Source organism: Rhinolophus sinicus, chromosome X (assembly GCF_036562045.2).
Source record: "Rhinolophus sinicus isolate RSC01 chromosome X, ASM3656204v1, whole genome shotgun sequence".
Lineage (NCBI taxonomy): Eukaryota > Metazoa > Chordata > Mammalia > Chiroptera > Rhinolophidae > Rhinolophus > Rhinolophus sinicus.
Window position 1 is genome coordinate 12,702,731 of NC_133768.1, and position 16,029 is coordinate 12,718,759.

At 36.4% G+C, this 16,029-nt stretch overlaps 1 protein-coding gene across 1 annotated transcript in view; it reads left to right on the forward strand.

The window, feature by feature from the left end:
• TXLNG (taxilin gamma) overlaps window positions 1-16,029 on the forward strand; it is a 43,397-nt gene that overhangs the window by 10,753 nt on the left and 16,615 nt on the right. The window contains exons 2-4 of the mRNA XM_019746309.2: window positions 9,033-9,336; window positions 11,568-11,659; window positions 15,107-15,277. Of these exons, the coding sequence (XP_019601868.1) occupies window positions 9,033-9,336; window positions 11,568-11,659; window positions 15,107-15,277 (567 nt within the window). The remainder of the gene's footprint in view (window positions 1-9,032; window positions 9,337-11,567; window positions 11,660-15,106; window positions 15,278-16,029) is intronic.

Sequence of the window (16,029 nt, forward strand, 5' to 3'; positions counted from 1 at the left end):
CCATCCACCTATTAAAAAAATAAAGAAGCACATGAAAATGCAATTTTTAAAATAGGGTTGTTTGTAAAATTTGTATTTGGAAATGTAAAAGCCCCTGAAAATACTGGAAACGTTCAGGAGGGAGGTTCATATTTAAAAGCGGCTCACGGGTGTCCTGAGCTGATACGGGGTTGTCAGTGTTTCCCTGTAAGTTGCTGCTTCCTTTGCTGGCTCACACTGAGTGGGCCAGCGTGCACTCGCGGCCTCCCATTCCTCTTTGGTAGTTGACAACTCTTAGGGTAAGTTATTAGAAGCAGGGTTGCAGGGGTTTTTAGAGATAATTTATCCTAAGATGCAAAGTTTTTTTTTAAAAATGCAACCATAATGCCTTAAATAATCACATAAAATTGTTTATGGATATCTGTACCCCCAAATTAATCCTGTCTCACCTTCCTCAATCTCAGAGTTAATCACTACTAAAAATGGTATGGGCCTTTCTCAATGTTTTCCTAGTCATACTGGTATCTCTAGCATGCTATGTATTTTTAGATGTTTTAACTTCTTAGATTCATTTTATAACTGCATGAGAGATCTGTTTGACTTTGACCTTTGACTTTCCAAGGCTGACGAATGAAGTGAGGGGAGCGGTGCAGTGGAGAGAACATAGGCTCTTGAGTTTGACAGACCTGGTTTTGAATTTTGCGGGCCCTTTCTACTGATCTTGGGCCAGTTGCTTCACCTCACTAAGTCTCATTTTCCTTATCTAGGAACAATAAGGCTTACCCCGCAGTCGGATGGGAAAGGTTAAATGTGGGGCAACTGGGCTTAAGTTCTGAAAGTTCCTTTTATCTACTTGATAGATTTCTTTGGGAACCCAAGGCAAGCTAAGGATATCTCCCCAGGAAAATGCATAAATGTGCACAAGCCTTCATACCTGCTCTCTTCAAAGGCCTGGCTGAGCCCCCAGTGGCAAGCACTGTGATTTCTGCTTTCAGCACATGCCTGCCACTGGCTGAAGGCGTTCTAGCTCATTTAAGCAGATGGTAGTTGAAATAATTAGGAAGTGAATGTGGGTGTTGGCTTTTTTTTTTTTTTTTAGACCAGTCTTAGTAAAAGAACAACCATTACTGACAACATTTAAGCTCTTTAAACAAAACAAGCCAAAAAAAATATGGTGTTTAGCTTCAACAGTATTTGAAAGAACATAACTGAAAGTTTCAAATATAAAATTATTCTTTCTCTTTATTCACAGAGTACAGGGAAATAAACTTAATTTTTTTTCTTTGAGGCTTTTAATTCACATGCAGTCTCAGTTTCAAATGTATTGATCCAAGAAGCTATTACAAGTAATAGATGAATACAGAATATTCATGTTCATTTGCAAAAATTTCTGTAATAGTTATTCTTTGCTTCTACAATGAATTGTTGATAAACTGGTGACTGTCCATTTTGAAGGCATTTTTTCTTCGGTGAAGGAGTCCTCTTAGCTCCAAGTATTGAGTCAGTGGAGGGAAGATGGAGAAGTGTATCCTTTGACAGAAGGGGAGTGGCTGGGGGAAGGAAGGGTTATGGGGGTTTAGGGTTCTAGTAAACTCTTCTGGGGCCAAATGGTGTGCTCTCCAGTGTCTGTCAGGCTACAAAGCTATATATGCTGCCCCTGACTACAGACTGATCAACAAAATAAAAATGTGATAGCTTTTGTTTTATGATTTTGTTCAGGGAAGGTTGAAATAGAAATTCATCTTGAAACTACTTATTGTTAGTTTCATTTTTATTTAAGATTGGAATTTAAATAAACATTTTCTCTTCCTCTTGTCTTTCATAATGATAGGTACTATATTAGAGAATTCTGTTCATCTTGGTATTTTTAAAAAAAAAAATGTAATGAAGGTAACTCATGGTGAAAAGGTGAAAACAGGCATGCTGTGAATGCCCCCTGGTCTTCCCCTCTGATCCCACTCACCCAGTTTCTCTCCATTAATATATTTCTTATACACCCCTCCACGTGCATCCAAATTGTGGCATACAGTGCATACTATGGGGTAGTTTTCTTTTTCCCTTTTCAACCTGTCCTTACAGATCAGTAATTATACAACTGTCTTATTCTTTTTGAACAGATGCTATTGTACTCCATTGTATGGATATACCACAGTTTAGTCCATTATTGATTGACATTTAGGGTATTTCTGTTTTTTTTTTTTACTACAAATAATGCTGCATAAATATCCTTATGTATATCATTTCACAAATGTACTGGTTTATTGGTAGGAAAAATGGATAAGAAATGAATTTGCTGGTCAAACCACATGCGGCATGGTGATTTTTTTCCCAACATCTTATGAAAATTTTCAAACAGTGAAATTCAAAGAATTTGATACTGAATAATCTATATTGCCACCACCTAGATTCTACCATTGACACTTTACTTGACTTTCCACTTCTCTATCCATCTGTCTCTTCCCCCGTGAAGCCATGGTGATAAGTATGTACATGCTGAGTTTTAACAAATGCATGCAGCTCTCTCTGTAACCAAGCCTTCATCAAGACACAGGGTATTCCCATCGCCCAGAATGTTTCCTCGTGCCCCTTCCCAGACAATCTCCACCCTGAACTGGACTCCTTAGTGGTTAAACCAATTTATTCCCCAGCCAGGAATGCTTGAGAGTAACCCACACCCTCTCCCACAGAATGTGGTCAAAGTTTTTGATGTGAAAAAGGGGATCTGCCAGTTTTAAGTTATGTTTCTCTTATTGTGAGTAAAGTTAAGCATATGTTTACAAGACACTTGTATTTTCTTTCTGTGAATTCTTGCTTTATATCCATATCGTTTGCCCATTTTTATTGGGTTATAGGTCTTAGCATTCTTTAATTCATCTGAGAATCCATTTATGTTAAATAGAAGATTAATTTTTATCTATGCTTAGCATTTTTAGTACAATTTACATATGTTCTGTGGTGCTTCCAGTGTTCTGTTATTAGTGCAAGTAGTTTTCTTTTTGAATGCTTTTTTAGATTCCAGGAGTAATAAAAATTCACTGTGGTAAAGCTAGAAAACATAGTGAAGCAAAAAGAAGCACCACCCATAATTATATTATTTAAAAATAACCATTATTAATATGTAGATGTATTTCCTCCCAACACTTTCTATGTGAGTGTGTATATGTATATATGTATGTATATGTATATATGTATGTACACATCCACATATGTGTGTATGTGTAAAATATATGGTGCATACTGTTTTGTAATTTAGTTTTATACATAGTATTTTGGGAACTTCTCTCCCTGTTAGTAAATAGACTTTTGTAAGATGGCTGGGCCAGGACATAGATGTGTGTCCAGAAGACAAGTAGTCACGAAAGCAGTGTCTTGTTATGGTTAAGAATGTGGACTCATAGACACAGACAATGGTTTGGTGGTTGCCAGAGGGTAAGGGGGGTGGGGGGTGGGAGATTAGGGTAAGGGGGATCGAATATATGGTGATGGAAGGAGAACTGACTCTGGGTGATGAACACACAATGGGATTTATAGATGATGTAATACAGAATTGTACACCTGAAATCTATGTAATTTTACTAACAATTGTCACCCCAATAAATTTAATAAAATTAAATAAAATAAAAAAAAGAAAAGAAAAGAAAATGTTAAAAAAAGAAAAAAAAAAAAGAATGTGTACTCAGAAGCTAGACTGCCAGGGTTCAGATCTTTGCTGTTATTTACTAACTGACCTTAGGCAGGATACTTAGCCATGCTGCAGTTTGCCCACCTGTAAAATGGAGGCAATAATAGTACCTATCTTGTGGCATTATTATGAGGATTCAGTTAGTTAATATAGGAAAGTGCTTACAGTGATGCCTGGGTGTGGTATTTGTGGTGTAAGTGTTAGCTACTGCTGCTGTTTATACAAGCGATGTACCTAAGAAAAGGCATCCAGAATGGGTATCAGAGAGGGCAGCACAGGAGTTGTATTGGCCACATGATATAGAATTCTCTGCTTAAGGAGATGAGGGCTGAGAAATCGTTTACAATTTAAGTAAAGTTGTTGGCCTCAAAATTTGCTTCATATCAGCCCAATGCAGAACCTCAAGTTGGTTCTTGAAAGAGTAGTCTTTACAAACGGGCCTGCTGTAGAGTATTTGTAGACTAGGATTTGAATCAAGCCCATCTGGAACTGGGCTTATTCATAAACAAAAAGATTTTGTCGAGCCAAAGTAAGTCCTCTATTAGCAAATGTGAAAAATACATCAAAATTAATTGCATGGGAGAGAAGGGAAATAAAATACTGTCTTGCTTTTCTAATGATAAAATAATAACAGTATTTTTGTCTAACTTCTGTAATAACGCTTAGGTGCTTTCCATGGCTGGTTTTCAGCAGCCTTTTTGGTCCCTTGTGCTCTCCATCAACTGGCATTGGAGTACCTTTTATGTATAAACTATTGCTAGGAGGATGTGCTTACCAAATAAGTGATAGTATACTATGTGTGACAGAAGTTTAGAGGTGAAAGGAGTATCTGGAAAGACAAAAAATAAGAAGTGTTAACTAAAAATAGAGATAGAGATTGATGAGATAAAATTAGGACAACATGAGATATGATGGTTGTGCACTGTACAGATTAACTTAATATCTTTATGCTCAGTGCCACCAGCTATTAATTTGAGTTGGTTGAATGTTTTGGACTTTCTAAAATCTTTAAACTTTTTTTCTCTGTCTGTGGTAATTGTAGTTGACCTGTGTGCCTTTAATCTGAAAGCCAGAGTAACTTTTAATTAAATCTCCTATGGCATTTTGAAATAGGTGAATGTATTGTGCCTTTTGTCCAAAATTGAGAGAATGAAAAATAGTAATAAGAGGAAATATTTGCAAATCATATATCTGATAAGGGACTTGTATCTAGCATGTAAAGAACTCTTACAACTCAGTAATAAAATAACAGACAACCCAATTAAAAAGTAGACAAAGGATCTGAAGAGACATTTCTCCAAAGAAGGTATACAGATGACCAGTAAGCACATGAAAAGATTCTCAACATCATTAGTCATTAGATGAGATACCTTCACACCAATTAGGATGGTTATCATCAAAAGGACAGTGTTGAGGTGAAGAAATTGGAACCCTCATACACTGCTGGTGGGAATGTAAAATGGCTCACTCACTTGAAAAACAGTGTGGCAGTTCCTCAGAAGGTTAAAATACAGAGTGACCATATGACCCAGCAGTTGCATTCCTAGGTGAATACCCTGGAGAAATGTAAACAAATGTTGACATAAAATCTTCTGCGTGAAGGGGGGAAAAATGAAGTACTGATATATGTTGCAACTACAGGGTTTCATCGATGAACCCTGAAATCATTATGCTGTGTGAAAGAAGCTGGACACAACAGGCCACATAGTATATGATTCCATTTATATGAAATGTCCAGAATAACCACATACATGGTGACAGAAAGTACATTAATTACCTAGCGCTGGGGGTAATGGGAGGATTAGGAGTTTATAGTCAGAGTACTGAGTTTCTTTCTGAGGTGAAGAAAATGTTCTAAATATGATTGTGGTGATGGCTGCACAACTCTGTGACTACACTAAAAACCAGTGAATTGTACATTTTAAATTGGTGAATTGTATGTGAATTTTATCTCAACAAAGGTGTTAGGAAAAATCACTAATAGAACTGAAAAACTACAAATTAACCAATTTCCTTACTCACGTAGATTTCTTAAAATTGATACTAGGAGAGTCCTCAGGTTTTCCTTGGTGAAAATTATGTATGCTCCCCGTCTTCCACCAAATTGTTGCTCATTATATTTTGATATGGTTTGACATCACACTTTCTGGTATTATGTGGGTTTTATCATTACACATCTGAGAAATTCTATTATGTGTTAGAGAATGTATCTTTATTTTAATTACCTTTTAACAGACTTTCATCAATATTTAAAGCCATCATTGTGGTTTTGTAACCCTATTCTTAATACTAATGGTTTTCAGAGAATAGGTTTGAAAATTGTCTTTTAAAAATCGGGGAAGGTGGTATTAATTGTACTCTTTTTTTTTTCCCCCTCTGCATTGCCTTTGTGTAAAGGGTCTCTATTAACATTATCTATGTGTCCAACTAGTATATGGCAGCTTAATATTTGACATAAAGTAGAGGTGGAACTAGTAGTTATATATATAAGGTGGTGTTAAAATGATCACTTTGCATTTGGTGTGCTAGTCATACTTCTTTAGTATGTTATTTGGGTATCTTAATGGCTTTAAAAAGTTTCTGCACTAATGGAATTTAACAAAGGGCATTTCCTAAACCTTCATCATGAATTTTTAAATAAACTTAATACCAATGGATTATACTTGAAAACACTACTGTGGAATGCATTACATACAAAAATTTAAAGTGAATTAAAAATTTAAAGTGAATTTTTTAATTTTTTTGAAATTTAAGACTCTTCACTACTACTTTGTAAGTTTTTAAAATCTGAATTAGGTTTAGAGTATGGCGTCAAACCGTAACTCTGAAAATAGACAACCCATTTACCCATAATGCATTACTTAACTCTTTCACTGCGTTAATTGGTTTCAAGGTTTTTTTAATCAAAATGTGTCAGAAATCTGCAAAAAATAAAAAGTTGATAATTTTGACTATTTTATGTTTTTAATAACATTCTGAACTGCTTTGTACATAAATGACATTATATTTATTTTAAACCTTTGTTATATGGTTTAAATAATAAATTTACCATTATATTGAATTTTAGCAAAAATTCTCAAAACATACCAAGTGGCATCAATTAGATTTAAGTATAAATTAGAATCAAATGGCATTGATGACATAAAAAATTTATTACAAAATGTTACACAATATGGCATATACAAATCATCTTTGTTGTTTAGTGCAAGCCACAGGAAAACATATATGAATGTCACAGCAAAAGTGTTAAATGAAAGTATTACGTGTATATTATTTTTATTTTTAAAATATCATAAAAAGCAGCACACCTCTAATCTCTCTCCCCATAGGGAAATATTTCTGTTTTGGTCCTTCATAACTTTGGAATAATGTATAAATTACAACTTTTAAAATAAACCTTATCAAACATACATTCAGAAAAGTATACAAAGCACAAATGTTTAGGCTTAATGAATTTTCACAAAGTGAGCATCTGTGTTGCCCCATCTAGATCAAGACATAGAATATTACCAAGGACCCCAGAAAGCCCTACCCTCTACAGTAACCACCATCCTGATTTCCAGCACCACTGCTTAGCTTTATATATATATATATAGATGGTTTTTAAATTTTATACATATAGATGGTTTCCTACAGTGTGTTCTTCTGGCACCTTCCTTGCAGCATTCTGTCTATGAGACTCATCTGTGTTGCTTTATCTAGTAGTAGTTTCTTCTCATTGCTGGATGGTATGAACATACTAGAATATATCCATTCTTCTTTTGATAGACATTTGGGTTGATTCCATTTTGGGGTAGTTACGAATAGCATTGTTCTAAACATTCCTGGCCTTCAGCTGTACATATGTACACATTTGGGTAAAATCCTAGGATTAGAATTAACTGGGTTAGAAGGTATCCATCCATGTTGCTGAAGAGTTTTTCAAAGTGGCTGTACCAACGTTAAAAAGCACAGTACTTGATTTATCAATGTTAGGCTATAAAAGATAGGGATTTAATTCTCTTCTATTCTCTGCTTTGAAACTTTAAATTAGTTTTTCAGTTGGATATTACTATAACTTGAAATAATCTCTGTTCTCCCATTAACTTTGGAAAGTAGCTTTTGTCCACTTGTGGTAAGAGAAAGATATTAGACACCTTCCCCCTCAATTGTATTATTCAAAACAGGAAGAAGCCCTCTTTGATACTGAGAGGAAATGTACAGAAACTAAATTTGTGCCACATCATATGATTAAGCAGTGTTAACAAAGGGGAAAAACTCATAAATAAATGGGGTTAACAATATAGAAGAGAGCGTAAGGTAAAATTACTGATTGGACAATAAAATACTAGAATAAAGCGCTCTCTCCCATGCCTACTACCATCTGTATTAGGGTAGGGATAGCTGTTTAAAACATTATTCTCAAAATTTCTGTGGCTTAACATGAGAGAAATTTATTTTCTTGCTTCTCTATTAGTGGCTTTGGTGTGGCCAGTATGTGGCTTTTTGTGTCTGGCTTCTTTCACACGGCTTAATGGTTTCGAGGTTCATCCATGAAACCTTGTAGTTTAATAATTGTGGTGTGGGTGTTCTTTGTAAAAGCGTGACTTTGCTTGTCAGTACATGGGATTTAGGGCCCCAGGCTGCTTTTATTTCTGAGGGTCTTGGAGACCTCTGCATTCAGCTAGAATGTGTGCTTCTAAGAATAAAAGTCTTGTTGCAGAAGGGACAGTCATCACTTGGGCTCACATTCCATTGGGACTCCCACCTAGATGTAAGGCCTGGCAGATGTGGTCCCTGGCTGAGCACTTGTCCAGCCAGCATCGCCAGCTCACAGGATATTGGAGGAGCGTAGGTTTTTGCTGGATAACTAGGGAGCCTTCTCTGCTGCACCATCTCCTTGAAGCTAAGACCAGAATAATGTTTTTAATTGAGGTAAAATCGGAATACAACATTATATAAGTTTCAGATGTACAGCATTGTAATTCAACATCTGTATACACTACAAAGTGATCACCACCAAAAGTCTAGTTATCATCAAGACAAGAATAATTAATGTTCATTAACTTGGGATAATTGCATGTCTGTTGAGATGTTAATTAAGTGGTGAGCTTTATATAGGGAAAGAAGTTTAGCTTTACAAATAAATGGCATTTCTTGCTTCCTTCAGTACGACTTTCTTGTGTAATTTGTTTTAACTTTAAATTTTTTACACTTTACAGATGGTTCACCTCTCATTCAAATTTAGGAACTACCTACTTCATGTACATCCGTTTTACAAACAACTAAGAAAGAAAAAAGCTGTCAGCCTGTGGTGTGCCATTGGTTGTAAACATTGATTACATTTGATTTAACCCCCCTTTCCATCTTTTTTCTCCTCCCTTCCCTCTAGTTTGTGATTGGCACAATGGAAGAAGCTGGAATGTGCGGGCTAGGAGTGAAAGCGGATATGTTACATAATTCTCAGTCAAACGCTATTCTTCAACATCAAGACTCAAATTATGGTGGCACAAATAACAAGCATTCACTGGAAGAGGATGAAGGCAGTGACTTTATAACAAAGAACAGGAGTTTGGTGAGTCCAGCGTACTGCACACCAGAGGCAAGAGAGGAAATTCCTGGGCGAGAAGCTCGAACAGATCCCCCTGATGGTCAGCAAGATGCAGAGTGCAGCAGGAACAAAGAAAAAGCCTTAGGTAATAACCTCTGCTTAGTGCTTGGGCCTTGGCCCACGCAGCTCCTTTACTTATTCCTGCAGCACAGGTGATGATGAGGTGGCCAGTACTGAGGTGGTGTTGTTAGGCTGCTGCATCTGTTGTCTGTCGTGGGGTCTGTCTGTCTGCTGCAGTTATGTGTGGGTGCCAAGATAGCGGAGTGGGGAATTCTAAGTAACCAAGAACTGGCTTTTGCGAAAACATTGGGGGCCAACTTGATAGAAGTAAACGTGACTTGCCTTGTTTGCATCTTTCATGTAGTCCAACCTACATTTACTGTGAAAACTGTACATTTATTTGATCACTTTATTTAAAAATTAGTCATAAAACTTTAGAGGCGACATAGTGTTATCTGTAGTTCAGAAAGTGGTTTAAGACTGGCTTTCAACGGTACGTTTTCTTTCTCCTGCTGTGTTTGACATTGAGTACTAAGAATGTGATATGTTGAATCGCATGAAATCTAAAATCCCCTTTTAGTTTAGTCTTAGTGGTTGCCCCTAAGTTTTTTATATTTACTATACCTAAGATTAACAGTGTTTGATTTGTATGGTTTTCTATATGCTAAATTAGAGTTATCCTTATTAAATCCATTTTTCTGCAAACTTAGAAAACTTAAACATTTATGGAAATACAAAAATAATTTTAATTCCTTACAAATAAGACGAATTACTTCAAAGTTAGCAGCCCCAATTGTGTGTGTAAAAGCAGATAGTCTTAAAGTTAACACATAACATGACCATGTGACCCAGAAATTCTACCTCTAGAAATGTGCCCAAGAAGATTCAAAATATGTGTCCATGCAAAACCGTGTACACGAGTGTTTGTGGCAGCATTATTCAAAATAGCTAAAAAGTTGAAACAACAGTTACCATGAACTGATAAGAATGGATAAGAAAATGTGGTATATTTGTACAGTGGAATATTGTTCGGCTATAAAAAGGAATGTAGTACTGATACATCTTCTGTGGGTAAACCTCAAAAAAATTATGCTAAGTGAAAGAAACCAGACCCAAAAGGCATTCTATGATTCCATGTTACATGACATGTCCAGTATTTGGCAAATCTATGGAGACAGAAAGTTACAGTAGTGGTTGCCTGGAGGAAGGAGCGGTGGGCAGTGACTGCTAATAGCTGTGCAGTTTCTTTGTGGGGTGATGAAATGTTCTGAAATTAGTGCTGATGGTTGCACAACCCTGGGAAGATAGTCAATCATATACTTTAAAAGGGTGAATATTTTGGTATGTGAATTGTATGTCAAAAAAACCCAGATGGGAGTGTGAATTTAAAAATCATCATAAAAATTGCAGGTTACATTACGGTTACTTCTAATTATATTCAATAATAATGTTCAGTGATCTCTTAAAATTCTTACTGGCCTTGGGCTGAAAGAAGGTTTTGTTACTAAAATTTTATGTGGATAGAAAAGTACTCTATTTTGAAGTCAGCCTGCTTTTTTCGTCATAGCAGTTTGAATACCATATACCAAAGTCATTTTAATATGTTTTTAGTGTAATATCCTACATATGAGTAAATATTTAAAAAAATAAAAATGGTACCTACCACCCAGCTTAACAAATAAAACATTGTCACTTATTTTGAAACACCATTTTTCCCCTCCTGTCTAAGCCACCTGCTTCTCCCTGCCAAAGTCTTTAAGTATTGTTGTTAAGCTCTTTTCCCCCAAGGAGGAGCTATCTTGACATCTTTTTATTTACAATGAACTTGGTTAGCACACAGAATATGCTTACTAAATCATCAGAAATTACTGAAATTGCTCATAGAAAAACAGATGTGTCACAAGTAATTATGTGCATCTTAGGCAGAGTACCAGTTGAAATTCCCTTTGAACTTGCTTCTGTATTTGTACTTGGTTAGGAGGAAGCTTTTAAAAATATTCTGCCCTTTGTAACTTGCCCTTTGTCTTAACTTGGACATTAGTGGTTAAGCAAGGGACTTTTTAAGCCTTAAGCAAGAATTCTTACAAATAGCCAGCAGTGTTAGTGAGTGAAGACATTTGGGGGTGATGTGGGGAGAGAGGGGTGCCTGCTAATCCAGAATTTAAAAATAGCTTTCTTAAATCTCTTATTTCTAGTTATAGGCATAAATTATTTTACTCTGGGTGTCAGAACATAGGAAGTGTTATGCAGAATTTGCAGGTTAGATTTGATCTCATTCTTCTTCCAGGACTTACTTCTTATCTTGTTCATCATCAGGAAAAGAAGTTTTATTATTGATGCAAGCCCTAAACACCCTTTCAACTCCAGAAGAGAAGCTGGCAGCTCTTTGTAAGAAATACGCTGATCTCGTGAGTATTAAATCAAGGGCGTGAAGTCCATATAAAGTATAGCAAAATGTGTATGTGCTTGATAAGAGTTTTAAAATATGACTTGATGTAGCTTTAAATGTAAAATTGTATTTTATTCAAAAATTGGAGAGGAGAATCTGATTCCTTGGGGCTTTTTTTGTTGCTTGTATGACATCATTTTATAAGGTAATACATACAGAACAGTATAATGCTAAGATAATGGTATAGATTTTGTAAAATTCAGTCTTAGTGTATTTCTAAGTCAGCCTTTTCATGCCTGTGTTATGATGCTTTTTGTCATTTGGGGTGTAGTGGTTCCTATATTTTTTTCCCAAGGGAATTCTAGAGATAAAGGCTCTAGCCATTATGATTGAAATTGTGAGTTAGATGAAGTAGTCTTCTAAAACAGTATTGTGCCTCAGGAAATTTTTATTTAGCATCTACTATGTGCCAGGCATTCCTTTTTCCATCTTGCAGAGAAGCTGACCTCATTTGTTCTGGTCCTATGTTATTTCAAGTAGCATTAATTATCATTGACAATTTATATGCATTTTCATCTGTTGTTAAAGCAGTTATTCCATGGTATAAACACTACTTTTTGTCACTGACCAGCTCTAAAAATGAATTCTGTTTATTACTCGAAGAATTACACATAAAAGCCACAAACGAAAACACCCTACACCCTTGCTACTTAAAGTGTGATCCAAGAGCTGACCGTATCGTGGTCACCACCTGGGAGCTTGTTAAAATGGAGACTCTCAGGCCCCAACCCAGACCCAGTGAATCAAAATGTGCCTTTTAACAAAAGTCCCAGTGAGTTGTGTGAAGCTGAGAAGGATTGCCCTAGGCGACTGTTAGCCCTTTCTTCTACTAACCTTTAGCAATCTTGACTATTCTTGGCTCTTTACTCTATAAAATTTTAGATTCAATCTCCTAGTTCCATAGGGATAAAATACCACTTGGGGATTTTGCATTGCATTTCCTGGAATCTGTGGGTGCATTTGGGAGGATACTTCACATCCTCGTGAAATTAAAGGAAAGTGAAAAATGGGTATCCTTATGAAAAAAATGAAATTAGATCCTTATGTATCATACACAGTGATCAATTCCAAATAAATTAATGACTTAAATGTCAAAAATTAAGGTTTAAAAATCTTAGCTATCATTTAAATTTATTTAGATATATTAATAGGGGAGTATTTTTCCAAACTTGGGTTAAGGGAAGGATTTCTTATAACACAGAAAGCACTTTCAGTGAAAGCATTGCAAAAAATTGGCTATATTGAAATTAAGACTTGCTGTTCATCAAAAGACACTTTAAAAGAAAGTGAGAAGACATTACAAACTTTGGAGAACATTTCTAACAAATATAATCTACAGAAGGTTTAGTATCAAGAATATCTAAGGAACACCTACAAATAAACAGAAAAAGAATAAATAACCCAATGGAAAACTGGGCAAGAGACATATAAGAGGTATTTTACATAAATGGAAAAACATGCAGATATACAGATAGCTTAATGTAAAGGTACATAAACACAAAGAGATGTTTGAGCATATTAGTGGTCAGGGAAATGCAAATCGGGACCACAACGCCGTGGCATAAAGTAAGAATTCTGATTGCACGAGTTGTGGAGAGGAAGTGCATCTACATGGCCTCTTATAAATTGTTGATGGAGAAGAAATTTGCCAGCTACTCTGGAAGACAGTTTGGCATTATCATGGGAATAGAACACATAGAAATCACTGCCTAGCAACCCCACTTCTAGGTTTGCACCCAAGAGAAATTCTTGCATGTGTATACCAGGAAACACATGAGAATGTTCATACCATTATAGTACAATGTGGAAACAACCCAGATGCCCATTGACAAGAGAACAGATCAATAATGTGTTGTGTGTGGTATATTTTTTTAAAAGTGGAATATTAATGCAACCTGTGGGCCAAATCCAGAGAGGCCTGTTTTTGTACTGCCTACAAGCTAAGAATGGTTTTTACCTTTTTAAAGTGTTGTTTAGGAAAAGACGACGCAACAGATTCCATATGTGGCCTGCAAAGCCTAAAACATTTACTTTCTGGCCCTTTACAGAAAACGTGTGCTGTCCCCTGATCCATAGCTACATGCGAACAATCTGGATGTGTCCTAGGCAATGTCATCTATACCTGTGCTGTCCGAAATAGTAGCCGTTAGCCATGTGTGGCTATTTAAGCTTAATTTAAATTAAAGAAAATAAAAAGTTTCGTTCCTCCGTTGCAGTAGCCACAATAAAGTCAAAACAACTAAAACCAAAATGATTTCTTTTAGGACCACACACACATGATTCATGTACCATAAAAGGAGAGCAAAAAAGTAGTGAACCCAGGATTCAGGATTGTAGTTACCTTGAGTCGGGAGGGCTGGAGTTAAATATGGCAGGTGCAGAACCGGTCGTCTCTCGGAACTGTGCCACAGCCCGTGGTCCATAGTAAGATTACTTTACGAAAGTATTATACAGAAACAAAATTAATTTTCCAGCAGGGATTTCCATAAAGGCATTTTGAATTAAATTTGTTGGGATGACTGGTTAATAAGATTACATAAGTTTCAAGTGTGTACAGTTCTATAATACATCATCTGTACATTGCATTGTGTGCTCATCACCCAAAGTTGAGTCTCCTTTGAGATGTGGTACATTTATACAATGGAGTACTACTCAGCCATAAGAAAAGATAAAATACTGCCCATTTGTGACAACATGGAAGGATCTTAACAGTATCGTGCTAAGTGAAATAAGTCAGTCGGAAAAGAACCATATAATTTCACTCATGTAGAATATAAAACAGAAAGCAATAAATGAAGGAACCAAACAAAAAAACATAAAGGTATTTTTAATAACTAAGCACATCTCCTGTAAATATGCTTGGTATGTTTTGATAGGCCACAAGGTGTCACTCTTGTTCTTGAAATTGTGACTCAGCATCATTTCTTTCAGTAAAAGGTCAGTGAGTCTGCCATCTTATCTTTAAGTGTTGATTTAACCTTGAAATAGACTCATTTGCTCCAAACCTAATTTGCAGTGATTCCCCTCTCACTGCAAAGAACCCTAAGCGCTGCTTAAGTTCTAGTCGGAGGACTGTTTCATTAAAGCAGCCTGTGTGTATTTTCAGAAAAGTAAAACTCTATGGTGTTGCTTCCTAAAAAGTTTTCCGAAAATACCATTTTTATTATTTTTAAGAAGAAATAGAGATTAAGATTGTTTTGTTCTTACCCTAAGTTATTTGCTTACTTTCCTATCATAACTGGAAAAAGGAAGGTTGGTGGATTAGAATGGCATGAAACAAAATAAAATATTACACTATAATATTTGGTTCTTGAAAATGTGTTCCATAGCTCTTACTGTAATTCTTCTAGCCATAACTCAAAGGTTTTCATTGTACTTCCTAAATGTAAAGTGCTTGTTATTTTAGCTGGAAGAGAGCAGGAATGTTCAGAAGCAAATGAAGATTCTGCAGAAGAAGCAAGCCCAGATCGTGAAAGAGAAAGTTCACTTGCAGAGTGAACACAGCAAGGCTATCTTGGCGAGAAGCAAATTAGAGTCTCTTTGCAGGGAACTTCAGCGTCACAACAAGACGTTAAAGGTTAGTTGGTTCATTTTTCTGTTTTTCAGGGGGAACGAGTTAGCTCATTTTATAATTACCATGTACCTGTTTTAAATAAATCCTTGTCTCTACTTGGAGACAGAACTGCCACCTTGCTTTCTGTTTGCTTGTCCTGCTGCTGCTTAGTGCCCCCCACACTTGGTCCTGGGGATATAGATGAGATTGATGTTTAGTGCAAGCTCTCCTGCTTGGAGCCATGGCTTAGGAAGCTCCAAGTTGCCAGGTTTCTGCTGAGCACTGACGTAGTTAATTACCATGTATGAGAAGCTGACATGAAATGAGAAGCGAGTGGGAACAGACTTGAGGCAGAATGAGTCTGGGAAGGAAGGCATGTGCTGAGCTCCTCCGGGGCTGCCCTAGTCCGTTCACCCCCAACTACTCAGTTCCTAAGGACTTTTAGAATAGTGCTTACGCCTTGGCCGATCATAAAGGAAGAGGGAGCAGACACCCAAAGATTTATTGGTACCAACAGGGGAAGAAGGAAAAAGCAGGCCTGGGGGCAGGCCCATCCTTGTGTACAGTTTGGTTTGATTTTGACTGAGCAGGATCTCAGACTGCCCACCACAGCAAACCCCTAAGGCCCTGGAATCCAGGTGCACTCAGGAAATGGGTCTTCAGAAATGGGAACCCTTGGATTTAGGTGTTAATTAAAGTAGGTGGTATTTTTTTCCCCTAGCAAAACAATTATTTTGATTGGACTGATAACTGCTAAGACACATAAAAGTCTTTTA